This window comes from Coptis chinensis, chromosome 6 (assembly GCF_015680905.1).
Source record: "Coptis chinensis isolate HL-2020 chromosome 6, ASM1568090v1, whole genome shotgun sequence".
In the NCBI taxonomy this organism is placed as follows: domain Eukaryota; kingdom Viridiplantae; phylum Streptophyta; class Magnoliopsida; order Ranunculales; family Ranunculaceae; genus Coptis; species Coptis chinensis.
Genome location: NC_141461.1, coordinates 31,729,262 through 31,752,059, shown reverse-complemented (window position 1 = coordinate 31,752,059; position 22,798 = coordinate 31,729,262). Strand labels below are relative to the sequence as shown.

Sequence of the window (22,798 nt, the reverse complement as noted above, 5' to 3'; positions counted from 1 at the left end):
CAAATTGAGGAAGAAGGTTAAACTTGCAATTGAGAGTTGGTGTTTCAAGTTTTCAAATTGAGGTACCAGGTCACGTGTATTTCAAAAATGCCACATGTCTAGATGGCGGACCGTGGCATATAGGCGGTGGCCATCAAACAAAAAATTGACCGAAAATACTTCCAAGTCGCAAAGTGATAATTTTTTGATAGTACAATGTAGTTTAGTGCCTAGAAAATTGTATAGTATCCAAAGTGCAAAAACATGTATAGTACATTGTATACTATGCCAATAAAGTGTTATTTATACAATTTGAAATTGAATAATTTCCCAGCTTCAATTAATGTTTGTGGGTTAGGAGTTCTCGGCAGAGAAGTCTTACACAGTTGACCACTTCGCCTAGGAATACATATTTTGTTGTACACGTGGCAATTGAACATTTGCTAGTAGTACACTTTTACTGTGCAAAACGACACTAGATCAAACCCTAAAGATACCATCACCAGTCTTCCAGCTCTTAAGTATAGAATCCCCTTAAAACCCTTCCTAAAAGCACGCATCAAAAACAGTAATTTAAAATTTCCCCAAGGTTTAAACCGTCAACAACAGTATAAAAAAAAGGAAGAAAATCTCTCTCTCTCCAAAGTCCAAACACAAGAGGGACACTTCTTCTTCTTCAACGTCCTCAAATCATCACTACTCTGATCACCTACACCCAGTCGTAAAATAAATGGCTGAAACGAGGAAAAAGAATAAAATTAGCATCAGTGAAGAAGACATCTCATTACTCTTACCAAAATATTCAGCGGCGACGATAATTACTTTGCTTCAAGAAATATCAAAATTTTTAACTGATAAGAAAATTGACTGGAATGAAATAGTTAAGAAAACGTTGACTGGGATTACTAATGCTAGAGAATATCAAATGGTATGGAGACACTTGGCGTATCGTGATACGTTGTTGGAAAATGTCGATAATGCTGCTGAACTTTTAGTGAGTTTAGTTTAGTTTATTTGTTTTGTTGATTTTATTGTGGATTAGACATTTTAGTTAAGTAGTGATTAACAAGTGTGTCTTTAGGTTAGTTGCAACTATAGCTGGGCAGTTAAATTCTTCTTCTTCATGGACGTCCTCAAATCATCACTACTCTCGGGATCACCGATTTTTAAACACCCAGTCTTTCGGTGGAGGTAAAATAAATAGGTCTGAAACGAGGATTAAAATTACTTTCGAGATGTCTTAATTTTTTATGTTTATATGTAGTGAAGAAGACAATCAACATTACAAATTTTTTTATCAATATGCTATAGCGGCGTTGACATTGTCCATAGTTATTTGACTACTAAAGAAATCCAATATCATTGTTTTTCAATCTTTTATTTTTTTAACTTGATATAGTTAAAATGCAAAACATGGAATGACATTTTTTTATTTTTATATATTAAGTTGTCATCAAGTATTGACTGGGTTCTAAAAAATCATAATACAAATGGTATAGTGTTCGGTCAAAATACACTACATAGTGTTCATTGAACATTTTTGGAAAATTATCGTAAAAAAAAAATGCTGTTTTGAATTTTTAAAGAGAGTGGAGAGATTGAGTTTAGAGACCGGAGAGAGAGAGAGAGAGAGAAAAAAAAAAAAAAAAACCGGAGAAAAAAAAAACGTATTTGGAATTGAGCTTGTTTTATTTTGTTGATTTGGAATTGGAGCTTGTGGATTAGAAATTTTAGTTAAGAAAATCTTGGTTTTTTTATAACAAGTGTGTCTTTAGGTTAGTTGCAACTATAGTTAATAGTGAGAACTATAGTCATTGTTTGAGATCAACCCCTGGCCTTGTTTTTTTATGGTAAACAAGACATTTGAATAGCACTAGTATGCTTGAACGGCCTGGTTAAAAAAATTCATGTCCTATATGCAGTACATGCAAGCTCCTTCTGCTAGATGATGAACTTGTTTCATTTGTGGTGTTTTTATCTGTTTACAGATAAACTTGTTTCATTTTGTGGTGTTTTTATCTGTACAGGAGGATGATAGCGATTTAGAATCTGAACTGGAAGCCTTTCCTCCTGTTAGTGGTGAAGCCTTGGTGGAAGCTGCAGCATGTGTAAAGGTAAAAAAAGACAACTTGATTCCTAGTTTTTGCAAAAACAGTTTAGCTTGCTATTATCCTTTCTTTTGAGATGTGGACCCATCTAATGCATATTCACTGAAGTAAGAGGCTCCCTCTGATTCTGTAAGCTTGATCAGTTAATTGCATGTTAAGATCACATGAGGGATGTGGAGGTTGTTAGGCTTTGCCTCCACCCCACCACCCACCCTCTCAATAGGCTACGAGGGCTACGAATTGTAGCTGTATTAATATTTATATGTGTTTACAGAGCGTTATCATCTTTTATTTCATAAATACTACCAATGAGCATTATCATCTTTAAGTGGATAGTTCATTTTAAATTATACTACACATCATGAACATTTGTACATGCCATTATGCTGATATCTTTGAATCTTATTTGGAACGGTTGTTTTTTTTTTGTTAAAGGTGCTCCTTGGTTCTGATTTGCCTAGTGACTCTAGTCCGCTAAACCGTGCAATTGTAGAAGCTCCATTGACCATAAATATACCAAATGGTCAAGCATGTGGAGCTGTTTCAGACAATCCAGAGCCAGCCTCTACACAAGGGAAAAACATCACTATTCCAGTTTCTGTTCAGAGACAGTCAGTGCCTACATCAACATCAATAGAAAGCTTAGAAGGAAATGGATCAGCTGCTGGTTGCTTGCCCGCACGAAGGAAAAGGAAACCATGGACAGAGGAGGAGGATTTGGAACTGATTGCTGCAGTGCAGAAATGTGGGGAAAGGAATTGGGCAAACATTTTAAAAGGAGACTTCAAGGGTGATAGAACTGCTTCACAGTTATCTCAGGTTCTTGGCTCACTCTAGAGAACATATTTCTTCACTTGACCACATTTTTTCTGCACGTAAATAGATGAATGAAGTGGAAATCCCCCCACCCCCTATAACTGTTTCGTTTATTTATTTGTGGTTGTTCTTAGTGTCTTTACATGAGTTTGCGATACCCACTTGGAGATGAACATAGTGCCACTGTTTTGTTGTAAGGATGATCCTCTCATGGTGGAGAATATCCTCACAATACTCAGCTAATCTTGACTTTTACGTTTTAGAAGGTGAAGTAATGTTGACCATGCTTTTATTAAAGTCCTGGAGTCAATCTTTGCTACTTGGTTTCAGACGCACCTTGCTAACGCACTTCTATTCTGGAGCTTTTAACACCATGAAAAATGAACAGAAGTTTGAAAACTCACACTTTTCAGTTATATGTTTCTTTACATAGTTTTTCGTATGCCTAGTAATCATGTATTGCAGTGACACATTCACAAAATTTGGTCATTTTTATCGAGTCAACTCATTGGATGGTTGGATTTTCCTAATTGCCTTCATAAGGGTTCATTAGTGAGAACTAAAAGGCTATGTAATGAGAAGATTGTATTTACCCAAATAATAGCTTTCTATAATTATGTATTGTTTCATGTAGGCTATCAAAATATCCCTGTTTCTGTAATGAATTTTTTACCCATGTGGATGTGGGGTCGATTGGAGGAAGCGTCAATTGTCACAAAAAAATGTCTAACACGGAAAATAGAAATTGAATCGTTTTCTGTTAAAACCACTTTCGATAGGATAGAATTGTGAGAATAAGCTGTTTTTAATGTAGAAATGTCTCCGTTGGCTACCTTCTGTAATATTTTTCATCTATATAACAAATTAATAATAGTGGAGCATAGGTTATCTAATCTAAAGACAACAGGAAGTTGAGGGAAAATCTTACAGAGCCCGTCACATATTTGAATGGATCCAGGGGATAATATCTTTTTCTTCCGTCATTGCTTTTTGATTGAAAATGTTGTTGACATTATTGAAGGATGGGCAAATTGGTGAGGGGTTGAGACTACAAAAAAGTGGATTGTGTTGTTTACTGGGGAGAGACCCTATCTGAGTTCTATTAATGTTGTCACATTCAATCTGCAAAGGGTTTGAGAAAAAGGGTATTGGTGAGAAGCTCTTGTTGAGATCTTAAAGATGCAACAATATGCAAAATAGAGTTTTGTTAAGAGACTGAAGGAGGAATTCCATTTGGAAATGGACCATAGAAGATAATTTTTTACTTCATGAAAACAACAACATGCCAAATGCCTAGGACTGGTTGTGAGTTGATTTATATAGAATCTTTTGAGAAGTGCTCGTTTAGTGTAAAAGCCATGTGGATTTGCGTGGTGAAGTCTTATGGAGTGGGGGTATACTGTCGTACTGCCAGTCACAAAGAGTGTTTGCGAAAATTTGTTTGGATAGAAACATTTTAATGTGACTCGTATGCTGAAGGTGGAGTTTCTGGATTGCATTCTGAGACTCATGGTTTTCCATTCCTTCTTTATTTTGGTAGTGGAGGTCTTTGGTAAGATGATTGCGAGAGCTAACAATGTGGAAGTGTTCAAGGGTTCTCATGTGGGGCAAAATTGGATTCTTGTGTTCCATAATCCCATATTCAGTTTTGTGGATTATACTGTGGTTTATCTTGAAAAGGTTATAGACCAACTTCAATACCTAAGGGGTATCCTGTGTTGTTTTGAGGCTTTCTTGGGGTTGAAAGTGAACCTGACTAAGAGCAAGATTTTTGGAGTGGGGAGTGTGGGCAATCCGGAGGGTCTTCCTACTATTGGTTGTATGAATGGGATCATTCCGTCTAGGTACGTAGGCCTTTCTCTTGGGGCCGAGTACAATGACAAAGCCATTAGGAATTCAGTTATTGTGAAATTTAGCCAAAGTATAGTTGGATGGAAAGGCCGGCTTCTTTCTAAAGGGGACTGGACCGTGTAATTCTGATTAAGAGTTGTCCCTCCAGTCTCTCTGTGTACCATATGTCCTTTACTGAACTTGGGGTGTGGTAGGATAGGTTGGAAACTGTTATTAGGAATTTTCTTTGGGATGATTCGAAGGATAAGCATAGGTTCCATCTTGGTGGGTAGAATAGGGTGTCTACCTAAATGGGAAGGTGGTTTGTGTGTTAGAAGTCTTCATCAACTTAGCTCTGCTTGGTTGATGGTTCTGGAGGTTTGGAGAGGAAAGGTATCACTTCCAGATTTGGCAAAAAGCCAGCTTGGTTGGAGTAGTGGTCTTTTTACTATACCCTACGGTTGTGGGGGAATGCATTCTCAAGATCTCTAATGAGTTTTGAGGGGGGAAGTTGGGAGAGAGTCTGTTTCTGGGAAATTATGTGGATGGAGGAAACACAAAATAAATATTTGTGGAAATAAATGAAGCTTTGAAACGACACCTGATATTTCTTAACCTTTTGGTCTTTGATTGCTAATACAATACCTTATTAGCCATGTACTTGAACTTTAAACTTGTTTTGCTTGGTATGGCATGTCTTTCTGTAACACGTGGTTGGATGACATGATTAGAAAACACCTATAGAAAGTTCATCTTCAAACATAATCCATCCGGTTTAATATTGCATGTAAGTTAGTGTCTCAAATGATTCTACGAGCTAATTATAGGAAGTGGTGAGATAACAAATATTGTCATTCACCAGTGAGGTCTCTCTCTCCTTCCTTCGCCACCCCGGGGGAGGGGGGGGTGTTTATTGAACTGACATGTTATGGATATGTCCTACATATTCAATTTTATGAATAGTGAAGTAGAACGCTATTTCTGATAAAAAAAAAGTAGAACATTATTTTATTCTATAGAGCGATACTTAATGATTGGCTACAATGTTCAATCCGGAAACAGTCTCTGCATGCAGAAAAAATAGGAGGGGGGGGGTGTTTAAGTGTGCTACATATGATGTTCCCAGACCTGCTCAGGCGGGAGCCTGGGCCATTGGGCTAGCCTTGTTTTTTCCCCGGCCTATACTATTTGAAAGAAATCTTGGTATCCTACTTAGGTGGATATATTTGCTGTCTCCTGATATTCAATTTGGGCTTTTTCGTTATTACTTTTAAAAACATACTTGATAATTGACATGCTCTTCTTTCCTCTCTAATTCTACTAATAATTGTTTGTTTAATGTGAGATATGTAGAGATGGACAATCATAAGGAAGCGTCAGGCTAGCTTGAATTCAGGTGGGGCAGGTAATCCAGCAAATCCACAACTTACTGAAGCACAGCTTGCAACTCGTCAGGCAGTTTCACATGCACTTAATATGCCTTCGGCTGCATGTTCTGTAGGTATGTTACAAATGTTTTCTATTGTTCCATAGCCAAATCCCCACCACACACACACACACAAAAGAAATATATACAAGATTCTGCCCATTAATCTATATCGATGCACTCTAAATTTCATATGTTTATGACAAAATAAGGGAAACAAACTGTTTTTCACTTTTTCCTGCCACACACAGCCAAGACCCCGTTGTTGAATGCAGAAAAAGCTGATAATGGTGTTTGCTAAACAAAAGGGTCTTTTGATTTCTAGTTCATCCAACATGCTAATGATGCAGGTGCGTCAGTGCCGGGAATTCCATCAAGTTCAGCTTCAGTTCCTTCTGTTCCTGAAGATATTTCACCTGGATCTCAGATACAACAAGCTCCTCATAATAAAGTAACATCAAACACAACACTGAAACCTAAAATAAATGTCAGGAAAGGACCACCAACTGAAGTCCTCTTTGGCTCCAAATCCTATGATACAGTTAACCGCACTTGCGTCTGGTGCTCGCATTGCCCCTCCTTCAGCTGCAGCTTCACTGCTTAAAGCTGCACAATCAAAAAGTGCTCTCCATATAAGACCTGGATCAGGTTCCCTGATCAAAACGTCATTGCCAGGCGCTACTAGCCTTGCAGGTTCTCGTCCTAATGTACACTACATTCGACCTGGTCAGGCCCTATCGTCAGCACTATATTGTAGCCCGAGGCCAAGTATCCAGCAACCTGGCAGCGGTCAGCAAGATCATGGGATTCCCACAAGACCTCAGTTGGTGGCAAGTTCAGGTCCTCTTAGCACCTCATCATCTAATTGTATGTCTCAACAAGTGATGCCAGTGTCGTCTTCTTCTACTGCTTTATCTGGGGTGGACGAAGGTAAGAGCCCAAATGCTATCGTAGCATCCAAGGAAGGTCCTAAATCTGATGTAGAGATGAAAGATGTTGGTGCTGCAAATGTTCCCAATGAGTTTGGCCCTGGCCAAACGGAATTTTCAAATCCTGAGGTGCTTACTGAAAATCAGACAACTCCTGTGGAGAGTCTGAATCATTCACAAAAGGTGGGTGCGGGTGAAAATAAACAATTACCTGGGGTTAAGCCTGAGAGTTCTGATGAGCTAAAAACAGCAACATGCTCAACAGCAATGGATGTAGATTGATTTGTGTCTCTGGTTAATTAGATTGGCATGATCTATCTTTGATTAATAACCGCAGAGCATAGTTAATACATCAACAGCTGGAAGTGGGATGGGATAGAGAAGCAGGGGCATTAGCCAGGTACGATTGGTTCTGGAACCAGAGGATGACAAGTTGATGTTGGATTGGTTGGGAGCTGTATTTGTAGATACTTGTAAGTGGAAATTAGACAGCGTTGTTATCAAGCATGAGTTTTATCCAGAAAATTGATGGCGCAGGTATATCTGTGGATCTCCCCCATAGATATACATTCTGCGCACTTATCTCAATGTATAGGTTGACCTGCGCTTTCACATAGCTAGTGCTACCCTTTCTGAATCCTTACTTATTGATTCAAATAGATTTCTTTTTTCCTTCCTCTTATTATTCTCCCGTTGCTATTTCTTTTTTGAATATTTTCAAAATACTTGATTGTATCGGCAGGCTAGACACTATTACAGAGTTTGGGGGTGGTTTAGGCCGAGTGGCTGGTTCACTTACAAGTTTTATGTGTTGTAATGTAGAGCCTTTTTTATTGAGTCCGGCTATGCAATAACCGGGTAGTTCGAGAATGAATTTGTGGATACTGGATATGCAACTCCAAACCTGTCCACGGACAACAAAGCCTGATTGGTCCACTCATAAGCTGTTTAAGTTAGTGGGCCAACAACTCAAACCATACTATCGGCTTTCATTTTCTTTGTTATATTGAATTTTTTTTTGAAAGATTAATACATAAATGACTAAAACACTAAAAAGGGCAGTGTACCATTCGAAGTTGAACAATGTACTATTTTTTGGACTAATTTATGCAATATACTATCTAAATTAGATTTGAACAATTGACATAACGACGACTCTAATTCAGGCCAAATTAGATTGCCAAAGTGATGACGTGTCAGGTGAAAAAAAAAATCTTAAATTAAAAAAAACTCTAAATTAAAATATAAAATTGTAAAGAGAGGTAAAATAAGATTTGAATACAATGAAAATATGAAAACTTACTTCAATTGATGTTGACGTGATCTTGAATTTCTTGTCAATTTTAATTTAGGGTTTTTTTTCACTTGACATGTCATCACTCCGATAGTCTAATTTGGCCTGAATTAGAGTCGTTGTGTCAATTGCTCAAATTGAGATAGTACATTGTATAAATTGGTCCAAAAAATAGTACACTGTTCCAATTGGTCAACTTCAAATAGACACTGCCCTTTTTAGTGTTTTAGTCTACATAAATAAAAGGAAAAATAGTTTAATCATAAACAATAAAGGATAAATCAAGCAGCACTATTGGCCTCCTAAGGGCATCACCAATGGGGCCTGGATTCGGGCTTTTATCTTAAAATTTAGCGGACCTTAAAGAAAAACTGCCTCCAACGCATCCCCTAAATGGGTCTCCAATTTTACCACCCCTGATAATTGTCTTTATTCTTACAAATCTTTTGAAGGACCTGAAGCCCAAGCCATCATGAGAAACTTCGGCACATGACTTTACTTAAGTAGCACGTGACTTCACTTTTTCTCTAAATCACCGAGTTATAAACTTATAAAGGAAGACATTTATCTTCTCCGTTGGAACAACCACCATTATAGAGTTTTCCCTACTTTTTCTCGCCCTCCAAATAGATGACGTGGCCCTGGGTTTTAAAGCTCTGTATTGGTGATGCCCTAATGGAATGATGTCTTCTTCCTGCAAATTTTCTTTTTGAAGTCTGGTGTTTTTTTACGAAATATCTGTGAATACCAAAATTCTAAATCTGGTGTCCAAACCAAATCTATCACCAATAAATCTATTTCAAGAGCAACGAAAGTGCAATAGATATTGAGATGAAATTAGGAGATCGACACCCCCAATTATTCTTAGTCCTGATTTTTTAGGGTTTTAACTTGTTTTTGGGTGTGAGAACTGAAAGTGAAGAGCATTCCCTGGTTCTGACATTATCATTCAAAATTGGTTTGTAACAGTTGAACTGACCTTGTTTACATAGAGAAAAAATAAGACAAAGACTATACTACCCCTACAGTACATACAATGGCTAGTAGCCTTATACTAATACCATATATATCTCTAATACCCCCCTTCAAACTCACAATGCAGTAGCAGCACCAAGAAGCATTAAGAGTTTGCCAAGCAAAAAACGGAAACGGGAATAGGATGAGACTTTGTGAAGAAATCGGCAATCTGCAAAGAAGATGAAATGAAGGGCAATGTGAGGGTACCATGCAGAAGGTGATGACGCGTGATGTGGCAATCAATCTCTATGTGCTTTGTGCACTCATGAAAAACAATGTTGTGAGCAATCTGGATAGCACTTCGATTATCACAATACATCGGAGAAGGTGCCTGAAGAATAACACCAATATCCTCAAGTAACCAATGTAACCAAACTATCTCCATAGTAGTAGATGTCATGGCACAGTACTCAACCTTAGTAGAAGACAAGGAAACAACTGATTGTTTCTTGCTTTTCCATGAAATGAGCGAATCACCCAAGAAGACACAAATGCAGGTGGTGGACTTGCGATTACTAGGATCACCATCCCAATCAGCGTCAAAATACGCCCGAAGCGTGAGGGTGGATGTCGACGGGAGAAAAGCACTCTGATAGATGGTGCCTCGAAGATACTGAAGTATACGAAGAACTGCAGCCCAATGAACTGTCCTAGGAGAGGCAACAAACTGGCTAACAGTGTGAACAACATATGCAATGTTTGGGCGAGTGACGGTAAGATAGACTAAGCTACCAACAATATTGCGATACATGGTCGGATTTTGGGGAGGAATGCCGTCAGAAGGAGTGTATCTAGCATTAAGCTCAAGTGGAGTCTCAATTGTCCTTGTGCGTGTGTGAGGTGAGCACAAGTAATGATGTCTACTGGGTACTTAGATTGGGAGAGAAGATATAGCCTTTTGGAGAGGAGGCGACTTCAATGCCAAGAAAGTATGCTCCCTTCGCAGTACTCAAAGATACAATTGTCATTTTTAGCTATACTTTTTATACTTTAGTTTTTTTTGTTTATTGGTTACAAGTTTTCCAGTGTTAGTGGATTAGTAGAATCCTATAAAGCTGAAACTATTTAACCAATTTGATTGGTTAATATCAGATTTTCGTTTAACAGTTACTGATATTGGATCGAGTCTCATTTTTGAACTTCACTCTCATATACTCAATATAGTAAAGAGTCAATGAGGTTGATTTGTGGTTAGATATTTGTTGCATGTTAGTTATTCCCATCATTCTCGGTTTTCAATCTCAGTTAGATGATGGTGTTCTCTTTCGGAAGTGTCCGAACCTGATGCTTTTGCCTTTCGAATAATTTTTTAATCCCTTAAGTTGGATCTTCCCTTGCTCATCTCTTTTATTTGCCAACTTATTCATGTTTTCTATTGATTGGTAACAGGTTCAAGATCATGGATTTAAGTGGAAATCTCATGCATATGTTGCAGCTAAATAGTTATTCAACTATATTTGCTCGGGAAATGTGTTCAAGTTTACTGCCTCACTTAAAAATGTGAACTGCAAAATCTGAATTGAATATATAATTTTCATGTTGCAATTCGACGATGTTGTAATTATTTGACTTTGTTGAATTGTCAGTTATTTTGTTGCCATTCATGTTTCCTCCTCCATACATCACACAGACACCACAACCTACCACCTACATGAACACCCAAACGCCAAAGATCACAATTGTATTAGTTAGTAACTATGACGTCCTAGTAGGGGAACCTAATGCCCCAGTCCAAATTCTCTACGGCATTCGCATCTGGGACATATTATTTTAAGGTTTCGTTATTTTAATTTGTCCATATTTAGCCCTACTTTATATTTATATATGCTGGCGTCCTAATCCCAAAAGCACCCTCTAGAAGAATAGATTAGAACTCCCAAAACACCTATGATGACTTTGAATAGTGACATAATGTCCCAGAGTTGTAACAGAGTTTAGCCATAGTCTGCAGGATCCACCTCCACGACACCAATTGGTGCACTTTGAACTTTAGCAACCGTTCGCCCACCACCAGCTTCTTCTCCCGCAACAAACTCCAAACGTGGGCCAACTTTCCTCTGACAATACTCTTCGTAAAATATGCCACACTCCAAATAGTCCTTTGCTATTCTTTGCCTTATATATAGTCGCCTTTTCACTGGGAAGACTAGTGACAGATTTCGCAATAGGCTGTCAACAAAGACAAGTGTAAATGCACCACAGCTATTGGCATCATCTTGTTTGCCACAAACCGAAACTCAACACTCCACTGACGAACCAATGTGGCAATGTTTATGCATTCTCTATCCTGGCTTAACAGTGTGTAAGAGAGCACTGTCAACAACTTTTTCACCAGTGGTGTTGGGTCAAGAGGCCAGGGGCAGCCATCGTTCGGATTCTCTAACAAGTCGTAAATTTGAACACTCCACGTGACAAAATTGACAACGATGAGGATCCAATGCACTTCTTCAACATTGACCGTCATCATCAAACCACGACAGTTACTCAAGTCTGGTCTTGAACTATCATGCCCAACCAATTCTCTAATTCGACGTTTTAATGAACCCACAACTTGCTATTTTGCTTGATGAAGCTTCTCTTCAACCATCATGTTATCCGGCCTCTTCTAATATTGCTCCCAATATTCCGTATATATATCATATAGGTAACGCTATCACAAAAATTAAATAATAAGAAAGAAGGGAAGAAGAAATAAACCTAAAAAATAATGAAAGATAATATATACGGATGTGTGACTTTACCGAGAAGCTTTATTCTTCAACTATAACATACATATCCTCCATTACAGTGTCGACATGTCCTACGATAGTGTACCACCGACTGAGTAAGTACATGTACGAATCCAGTACCTTGGAATCCAAAAACATAAAACAATTAGATGCTAAAGGCTATATATATATATATATATATATATATATATATATATATATATATATATATATATTAGTGTCAAGAAAACGTATAATTGAAAGAGACAAACCACATCATTCACCCAGCCTCCCTTGTACAATCCATAGAAGCTGCTCATGTCAATATGAACACCATTTCCATAGTGCCTAAGAATGTCACAACGACTAGATTCCTCAACATCATGCTTCTTCTAGTAATACGAAACTTGGAAATTGGAGGTAGTCATATTAGTTAGGCCAGTCCCAACTTTTTGGAAACTTACAATACCAGACTCTCTTTCTAGCAATCCATTTTCTTTCGTGCTTAAAACAACAAGAATTAAGTCTTGGAAAATAGCAGCCACTTCATCCTCCAATTGATTGGATTTGATTACAGAAACAAATGTTTTGGATCTTCTTGACATATCATCTTGCATAACAGATGCAACAACAGAATTGGGTCCCTCTTCTGCATCGTCAATCACTATGTACAGTTCCCTATCAATATTCTGACCACCTTCGATAACATCTATGCTTTCTGTAGGCTGATTCAAAAATCATGTTGTATGAGCAATTGAGAATGAATTTGTAATAGAGGAAATTAATGTCTCAGTCCAATTACTGTATGAACATGGTGTCGATGACAGAAGTGTACCTTATGGTAAGGTTGGACTTCCTCATCAGAAATTGATAAAGATTTAACAGCACCACTTGCAATCCCACAAGCATCCTGTGTACAAATTTAATAGAACTCAGAAACTAACTATAATGGCTCACAACTTGAACATAATGTCTTACGAAGATACTTCAGAAAAGGGTAGTATTGCTGTGGTTTTTACAGAATAGACTTATTGGACTTCCTCTTCATGTAGTTCCCCGTCAGAAATAGGGAGAAATTCGACTGGACTACTTGTAATCCGACACACATACTGCATCAAAATTGATTAGAACTAAACACATTTCTATGATGTCTCAGAGCGTACACACAATTTCCCCCTCATATCACAAACTTTTAATCCATATTAAGACCATAACTAAGTGTTTGTCACGTATTCAAATTTACCTCTTCCCCATCGATACTGGGTAACATTTTTTGCAAGCGATGATTCCTTGACAAAAACGTTTTGTAGACTTCATGGTCTGTCATTTCCCCCCCTCAACCGTTCACCTGCCCTAACAGTTGACTCGGGTTGACTTTGATCACCAGTGCTCGAATTAATGGCTAGAGCAGTGTCCATAACAGTTTTTTGGGCCTCTATATCAGATAGGACAATATGAGTCTCTTCAATGGGTGATTGGTGATTGGTGATCAGTGGCCGGTGCTGGGTCTTCAGACTACATGGGAATTTCATTCAAATCCCGATCCTGATTTATCACAAACACAGAAACTGACTTTATTTTTTCATACTATGCCTTTAAACTCTTGAAGGAGGGTCTCCATAATTTATCTCCCATTATCCTCGTAGCATTTTGCACTTGACTCACCCCCCGTCTGGACACTGACAGTCTCTCTTCTGCAGCAGCCTCTTCTTCTGGTAGGTCATGGTTGACTAGTCCTACCAGCTTTGCTAGGCCCATATAGTTATCCAGTTTGGGGCATTCAAGTTCGTGACAACCCGATAGAGGGTCTGGTTCAATACCCCCAACTCTCTGAGTCTTATTATCAATTTCGGCTACCCTCGGCTTTTCTTTACTTTTGCTTTCTCGGCAGGTAGAAACACGTTAGGTGTCGGACTTGGTGGTTTCTTTTGAAGTTGTCGACCGCGGTGACCTCCTAATGGTAGCAGTAGCAGACACTCTCTCTAGTACTGGGTCCTTGGTTCCACAATTTGTTTGTGAAGGAGGAGATGGGGCTGTTTTGTTTTTAGAAGTTGCTGCTTTTTTTGTCGAAGGTGGTGTTTTGTTCTTCAAAGGTGGTTGTTTGATCTTCGATGGTTGGGCTGGTTTGTTCTTCAATTGTGGGGTTGGTTTGTTATTGGATAGTGGGGCTGCTTTGTTCTTCAATGGTGGTGCTCGTTTGCTGTGGACATCCTTGCCTATGGGGGACTTAGTTTGCAGCGCAGAGGAACGTCGCACCCTTTTCGCAGGGGCTTGTTGAGACTCATCTTCACTGCCATGCTCGTGTTCCTCTTTGTTATCTTATTCTTCTCCAATATCTTCTTCCACGGGACTAAGTTTGAGTTTTCTCTTCAAATATCTTCTTAAATCTGTTTTGCCTCCCCTGGGTCCATGAAGAAGGAAGTCTTGGGTGGCCTGCATGATCATCTGAAATGACATAACATTTCCCAAACATAAATTAGAACTAACAGACTAAATTGCCCATCTGTTAAAGAGACAACCTTGGCGAGAAAACTCAAAACCGTGAAAATTATACCGCTGCTGTCTCCCGGGCTACAAGTTGATTTTCCGTGATGATATTGTATGACTGACTAGGATCGTTCCTCTCCCGCTGTCATAATAAGCACATAAAAATATAGGAAAATTGTCAATAATATACTAAAAAACTTTACAAGCAGTAATAACCTCATAAATACGAACCTCCAAAGCATTTCTGACCACGACTTTCTCCTTAACCTCATGGGGAATATGTAAGGGAGTGACAACTTGTAGTTTCTTCAAGTCACTCAACTTTTTCTCCCACGTACTACCCCGACAACTTTTTCCTAGAACTTTCACCCACCCTGTGAACCATGGGAAGCTGTTTGGTTCTAACCTTGTCGCTTCTAAAGACGGCACGTGGAGGAATATCCATAGGGTGAATGCTAGGGCACAACCATGGAGGGTGCCAGTATACGGGTGGCCAGCCTTATACTCGTTATGTTTACTGATGACGTCATATAGCGACTCCAACTTCTGCTTAAGCAGCTCATACGCAAGATATCCCCAAGGAAAACTATCAAACTTGTTAAAATTTTCGGCAATGTCAACCCATATGACATTGATTCCTTTCGACCCGGTTGGTAAGAGAAAAGCTCCAAGCACGTATAGCCTATTGAGGCAATGGATATCATCAGCTATATTTGCATCAAGTAATGCATTTGCCTTCGCTTCCTCCCTAGCTCGCATAATGTCTGTTAGTCGAATTTGACCACGTACGGAACCACGAGTGCCCATAAAATATCTTTTCTAAAATCACTGATGTTCTTGGGCTTCATTCTGTAATACCATTCCGGTGGAGAGTCTGTGGAAAGCCCGGTGAGTAGTGCCTCATCGGACATCTTGAAGCTTAAGAATTTGCCTCCAATTTGGTAAGTGAAGGGAGCTATTCGCTTTTTCAGAACCTCTACAACCAGTTGGGGGTGGGTAAAATGAGTGTAGGATGTGCTGTTTGGATCCACAGCGTCCGCATTTCCAACGACACTCCACAAAAACCCAAACGGAGATGACTTAAACCTTTCCTTTTCCTCAGCATCAAACACTAAGAACAGCTTCTCGCGAAGTATTTTTGGACAGCAGTGGGAAATTATCTTTGTGGCTGGCCCAGCAGTAGCTTAGGGCCACTTCTTCTTACCAATACTCAGAACAGAACAAGACAATGTATAAGCATACTAATACCCTTTAATCGTAACCACATATATTCTACATATTTCATAACAACTAAGACAGTTATTGTTATTTGAAGTTGCACTTTAATATCACAACAGTGCAATCCGGCAGTGACTAAATAATATCAGACAGAAACAAAGGAAAATATTCTCAGCAAATATAACTTACCAAACAATTGGTTATGCAATAAATAAATATTAGGGTCAATATTATCAGATTACTTAAATCCAACTCAAGTACTGTAATAATACTCACCAATTTCATATGTATGTAAGAAACATACCTTTTAGGGTTTCTTATGATATACAGGAATCTGGATAAATATGTGGACGACAAAATTGATGATGAAATTTGGTCACAGTGATATGCAATGACTGAAATGAGGGGGAGATATTGTCAGATTATAGATGGAAGAAGACGAAGTAGAAGTTGAGGTAAAACTGAGAGGGCTCCCATCCCAGTTCCCAAACTTGTTTCCCCCCAAAACTGAATGTAAGTGATCTGGTACACCGAGACCTATTACAGAGAAATTGTTGTCACAGTCGACGTTAGCCATGTGTCACAATCAAATTCAACTGATACACATAACCCATATAAGACATCATATAAGGCCCTAAAGACAATATATATGGCATGGAATAACAAAATAGAACAACCATTATTCTTTTCACTAAACAGATGGGTAACCATTTTTATCGCGGAAACGCTTGATATGTTAGATATAAGGTTACACATAACTGTTTTAACATTTTTTATCGGGTGGTACCTGATAAAAGATAAAATGAATAGTCTACCTACGAAATGAACGATGAACTCAAAACGTAAGTAAACTAAACTAATCTTATGATGCTTATATTTATCAAAGTTTTCTCTACTCTCAATCCTATGAGATATAGTGGAGTAGAAAGTTCGTTCCACTCCTAGTGCTCTAGCATGGAATGTTTTCTAATCTAATTAGTCGGTCTTAAGTCAATGAGAGCTTTACGAAGGTGATATGCTATGATACTTACTGAATTTGATTACTTGATTTTAACTACGAATGCTATGGAAATATGATTGTGCTTGAATCTAGATAAAAGATTAGAGGGGAATTGAATCCACCTCAAGTCCAACTTAATAGCCTAACATAGATTCTTGTATCTCGATTCTTACGTTCTTACGGCAAGAAATTCGAGTTCTAATCCCTAGTGTTCATGGCATTTCTACCGAGTACTAACTAGCATGTGAGGTCATCCACCCATTCTCATGGCGAATCACGACCTTCTAGATTGGAATAGATTCTACAATGTTTCTACACTATACCACTAAGTTTTCATCAAGGCTTCATCAACCCCTCTAATGGAGGTTTTAGCCTTGAGTCATCAAACCATAATTTCCCATTTCATTATAACTACACATCATATTAAAATTCTAACTTAACTAAATTAACTAACAATGGTTCAATCTATTTAAACTACGGAATGATAATCAACAAGAATTAAAATCAGATCTATAAATTGAAATAACACAATTCGAAATTGAGAAAACAACTATTTTATTTATCTAATCAATCAAGAACAATGATTCAAAGACTTAATCTAAAACAAGAATTGAAAATGGAACTAAAGCTTAATTTAATTAATGAAAACAGATCTAGAATTATCTATATTAATTTAGGTCTAACTAGCTACCATTAACAAAGAGCTAAACTTTGGTTTTTATACTTTCAGATCCAAAAATCGTGCATGGGCTTGGAGCCATGTTTTGGGCCAGAGAATCAGGCCCAAAACCCAATTTTTTCAGTCCAAAAAGGCCTCTTCAGTTGCAGTTGGCTTCCACAGACTTTTCGTCCACTTCTGCTCCTTTGATTGGGTCAAGGCTTAGACCATTGGAAAGCTCTTTCCAAGCCGGTCGTTTTGACATAAGGTAGGCCCAATTCCGAGGTCTGAGTCCAAAGATACGGCTTTTGGAAGTTCTGCGGACTTGTGTGCTGTTTCAGCCCGTGTCGACTTTTCAGCTTTTGACCGGGCTTTAGGAAGGCTTTATCTTCTTGAGTCTTGGCCTTTAATCACGGAACTCCTTAGTAACCGACCTTTTCTCCTTTATCTCACTAAAGTGGCACATTTCTACACATAATGGACTTTGAAGCCTGAAATGCATAAAAACACGTAATCAGTGTTAACTCTTAATTATTACTCACATAATTGGTCCAAAAGTATGACTGTTAAAGGGTTAAAACTACAGTTTTGGGCTCTTATCAGTACCTGGAATGTGATTTGCCCATTTGGTCAATAAAGAGACGACAAGTGATTCTCCATGTCGGCTCAGGGATTTGCCCATTTGGTCAATGAAATGCAGTTGATACATATTTATTCATAAAACTAAATGTATTCATAAAACTATCAAATGCAGTTGATAGATATTTATTCACAAACTATATGTATTCATTCTATGACAACACATTAATTTAGTCAAAATAAATAACAGACACACAAATTAGTAGTTAAATTGAGTTGCGGTGAAGTCGGACTTGAATGGCAAATAGAGTGAAGGCTTCTTGTTGGGATTTGATATTCTACTAGAACTTTCCAATCTATAAAGTCGTACCATATGATCTTGTTGTTCCAACTGAAAACAATGTCAGTGTCTGTTGAGAGTAGATCTATGGATTTTGAGGACGCCATGACCGACGTGCCATACTGTTTGAAGTGCATAGTATTGCTTGGAATTGGTGCATTGTTTGTAATGTTGGATGCAAAAGATATCGTGGATTCCCATTTCTTTTTCGTATTATAAATGGAACCGAGAAATTGTCCCGTTTTCAACGCTTGCTTATTTATGAAGTGGAGTACGTTTGACAATCACTTCATACATTTCCAGGGGAATGTCATATCCTTTTTGTTGTTGTTGTTGTTGTTGTTGTTGTTGTTGTTGTTGCTGTTGGTGTCACTTACTGGAGAGGATGCTGCCTTTGTATGTTTCTGGTTTCAGGTGGTATTTAAACGGTTTCCAAGGAAGTTTTCATGACATCCTTTACTATGTTCCAGGTTTTATAACTATTGAATGGTGTCTCCATGAGAAGGTTTGAACTTACCAAATAAGTTGGATAATTGCATTTGAACTTGAATATACCCGTTTAGCGAAATAAAAAATAGTTTGATATATTTAAAATTTAAATCTAACTGCTTAATGAACACAAAAAATGATTTTCTATTTAGATCTATTAAGGCTAACTATAATGGCTTATAATTTTGTTATTTTGTCATAGAATGGACATGTACATTTCATCTAACTCTGATTTCAATCTAACCGCTTACTTTATGAACAGAAAATTCGTTTTCTATATTAACCTAAGAGGGGAACTAGTAATGTCATATATCCTAGTTATATTGTCATAGCATACTGTTATTGGTTATTCCTCGAACTGTAATATGATGCAGACACTTAGTTATTGGGGACTTTGACAGAACTTTGTTTATCAAGTGAGCGGAGCGAACGTTCTAGGCCAAGGGGGTTATGTGGCCCAAAAAATGATTTGGTTGGTTTATGTCTGTCCTTATTTTTCTTCTCTCCCTCTCCACGCCCTCCTCCCTCTCCAATTCTCCCTCTCCAACCCTTCATCTCCAGTTCTTTGATTCTCCGTTCACACCCCCACTGCTATACAGTATACTAGTTATGTCTTCGGTTATTATTTTTAATCATTTTTTTTTATTTTCTCTGTTGAATTTAAAGTGTATTTCACTTGTCACCTAAAATTTAACTGCCACCGTTCAATGGAGTTTTAATTCTTATTTTATCATCTAGGATTAAGACACGTGTACTCATTTGTACACATCCCCAACTTAAATGCACCTCTATGGCATTTTGGAAATCTAATTCCATGCGGACACGTGGTCAACTGGTAACTGCCCACCACTTCACCTATAGTCTGTCTGGTGTAGCAGAGCACTTAATTTTTGCGATTTTTGGGGGGAAAGTTTTGTGAACCGGAATTTGCATTAGAAACATTAAGCTCAATTTCAACTGACGTTCACTTCTAACCTCTAACTTCTCACCTTCTAAACTCTGACCTCTATGTTCTCATCCCAAATTAAGACGAAATACCCGACCTTTTCATTACTTTCCCTTCCTTAATCCTTCACCCAATTTAAGCAAGGGTTTGAGCAATCTATCTGCTGTCGCCATCACTTTGCTCCATTTTTTTTTCGCCCTTTTTTTTAGGATCCCCGCTACAATGCCAAACCCTAAAAGGTGTGTTTTTTTATATACGGAAATTTATTGATTCAGTATGATTCACAATGTTGAGTTGAACTATTACACAGTGAAAATTGCACAAATTTTAAGATTAAAATAAGGATAATATTTGGTTGCCTTTTCCAGGATTTCATACAATTTCAGTTAACGATATTGTAATAAGGGAAATGTGTTTGATAATGTAACTAGTTGATGAAGAATTCCTATGTTCTGATGTACGCTTTAGCAGTAACTGTAGAATTAATCGTCTGTGCTCTTTAGGATGTTTCAAAGTTGTTTGTTGTCTACTTATTAGTGATGTTGTCTTAATTTGCTTACAAAATGTCTTGATATGTGCAGTAGTTCCAAGAGGAAGGGCAAGAAAGTTGAACATCCAACGGGACCTGAAGTAAGGATTATTTCCCAGTGCTGTCCTAGAAAGGTTCAAGAGCAGCTGTTTGATTTATTTGATAATGATGAAAGAGAACATTTTCAGACTTCTCCGTTTGGTTTTCTTCTGAAGCTTGATAGGACTATGGACTCTAGGGATCCTGAAAAAACCACGTACAATCATTTTAGCCACCCAAAATTGGTTTCAGAGTTGTTGAAAATGAGAATCGCTCCAGGAACTTTCAGTGTTGGTGGCAAGTACATCTCATTCAAGTCATCGGATATGGCACTGCTAACTAGGCTTTCGACCCAACGACCACCTAGCTAGTATTATGAAATGAACGAGAACGAGTCGAGTGATTTTCGGACAAGGTATTTTCCCTTAACAGAAGCTCGTGCTTCACTATGTGGTCAAATTAAATGTGAAGATATTCTCAAAGGTAGAGAGACAACCAAGTATAATGCCCTAATTGATCCAAACACGGTTGATGATATCAACCGCCTTAATAGGCTTTTCTGTCTTGGTACTTTCCTGATCCTGACTGGGTTGAAAAGGGTCAGAGTCCAGTGGGTTGACATTGTTGCTGATTTGGAAAAGTTTGATTCTTTTCCTTGGGGTTATCTTGCCTACGAACTAGTATACAAGGAAGTTGAGTTGCTGTATGAGAAGATGAATGCCCACTTTGCAACATTTCCTACCCGCCCTTATATTGGGACCCTCCACGATTGTGTCCTAGCGTTCAACCTCTGGGTATTCCTCCACGTTCTGTCCTTAGGGGCAAGACGATTGGATCCTCTCAACTTCCCATGGTTTAAAGGGTGGGTGAAAATTCCTGGACAGAGTTGTTGGGCCATTAGGTGGGAATCGAAGCTGACTAAGAGGGGAAGAGTGGATGTTGTGGTTCTCGATCGCCTAGATATTCCAGAGGACATTAGGAATAAGGAAGTGGTTAGATCTGCTTTGGAGGTTTGTATCTTTTTGCCTAACCATTCACGGTGTTCTACTGTGTTATGTGTACTTTTTCGAGAGCAGCTTGTTTTATGATTTTAATGTTTTGTTATGACAACGAGAGTTGCTTGATATGTCTAAGGATTACGATCTCCTGGCGCAAAGAAAAATTGTGGTAGAGGATACATTATTGGTATAACTATGAGGGGTTCTTATATTCTACTCGTTTTTTAATACGAATTAGACATTTTGGTATACTATTTTGACATCTAAGTTGTTTCATTTTAGGTGATGAAGAAGACGGAAGAGGAGATCCTCGCTCTTGCTCACGACCGAGCGAAAAGGTATGTGAGAAGAGAACTGACTCCGGTGGAAGAGGAACTAGATAGTGACAAGGAAGAAGATGAAGAGGGAGAAGAAGTTGTTAGTAGTGAAGGTGAGTAAAAAAAAGTACATACCAGGAAACGTACAAGACGTGAGTCTGTTCCCCAAAGAAAGGATTGTCAACGTAGAAGCTGCCAGGAAGAAACAACCTACCCCTGTTAAAAAGAAACAAGATGTTGTTGTTAAAAAACAAAACACCCCGACCTTCCACTAGGAAACCACCCCAACTTCCAAAGATGGAAGAACGTACCCCTCTAAGAAATAATCCTACTACCATAACCCGAGAAGTATAGATGGTGCCTAGTACCGGAGCTGTTAGAAGGGCAACACGATCGTCGGCACCCCTTGGAGTAAGTGCTGCGCTCCCCTCAACTTATGGGAGGAAGAGAAAAGTTGTGTCTGAACAACTCCAGGATTCATCAAACTATACCGTGTCCGACAGCTTGCCTCTTTCTAAGTACCCCAAACATAAACGTAGCGCTAATTCCAGGTTGGAGAAACTGGAGTTATTACCCAGCGTGTTAGGGGGAATGAAGTAGAGCCTTTATCAGTCCTGGAAGAAGATGAACAGTACCCTATTGAATACACAGAAGGGTCGCTTAACCCGGCAAGACTGATCAACCATCAACAATCAGAGGAGGAGGCTGCTGCAAACAAGAGAATGTCATCGCCAGCACGTGTGGTGAGTCGAGTCCGAGTGGCTACATTGAAAAAAGGAGATCATTTTTTGGGTTTATTTGCACTGACCTTAGATGCCTCAGTGGTTGAGTATGAAAAATAATCTAAATCAGGATTTGTATGACATTTCGAAGGAGTCTGAAGCGGGTCATAGCATCGACAACCAAGTACCTACTGAACTGGTATGTATTTTTTCATTTGTTACGGCAACAATTATTGCAAAATTGTAAGGATACAAGCTCGCAACTCTATCTCCCTCTCCCTCTCGTGTTGTGCTGTGCAGGTCCTTCAAGAGACTTACAATTCTAGTGTTATTGAGCCCCACCTATTTGTTGTGGAGACTACGCAATAT

At 38.5% G+C, this 22,798-nt stretch overlaps 1 protein-coding gene and 1 pseudogene across 3 annotated transcripts; one reads left to right on the top strand and one right to left on the bottom strand.

Moving 5' to 3' along the window:
• The first annotated feature begins 499 nt into the window (after positions 1-499).
• LOC147492589 (uncharacterized) lies at positions 500-7,768 on the top strand. 3 transcript variants are annotated; one of them, XM_086565928.1, is made up of 5 exons: positions 500-973; positions 2,007-2,093; positions 2,523-2,906; positions 6,087-6,230; positions 6,510-7,768. In XM_086565928.1, the coding sequence occupies exons 1-5, from the start codon at positions 710-712 to the stop codon at positions 6,612-6,614; spliced, it is 984 nt and encodes a 327-aa protein (XP_086422054.1). In that variant the 5' UTR covers positions 500-709; the 3' UTR covers positions 6,615-7,768. The 3 variants fall into 3 exon arrangements, with proteins under 3 accessions (XP_086422054.1, XP_086422053.1, XP_086422052.1); XM_086565927.1 differs by having other exon boundaries at positions 504-907; positions 6,087-6,234; XM_086565926.1 differs by having other exon boundaries at positions 507-973; positions 6,087-6,234.
• A 1,734-nt stretch (positions 7,769-9,502) lies between these two features.
• Positions 9,503-10,150, bottom strand: LOC147492588 (secreted RxLR effector protein 161 pseudogene; annotated as a pseudogene).
• Between the last annotated feature and the right edge of the window lie 12,648 nt (positions 10,151-22,798).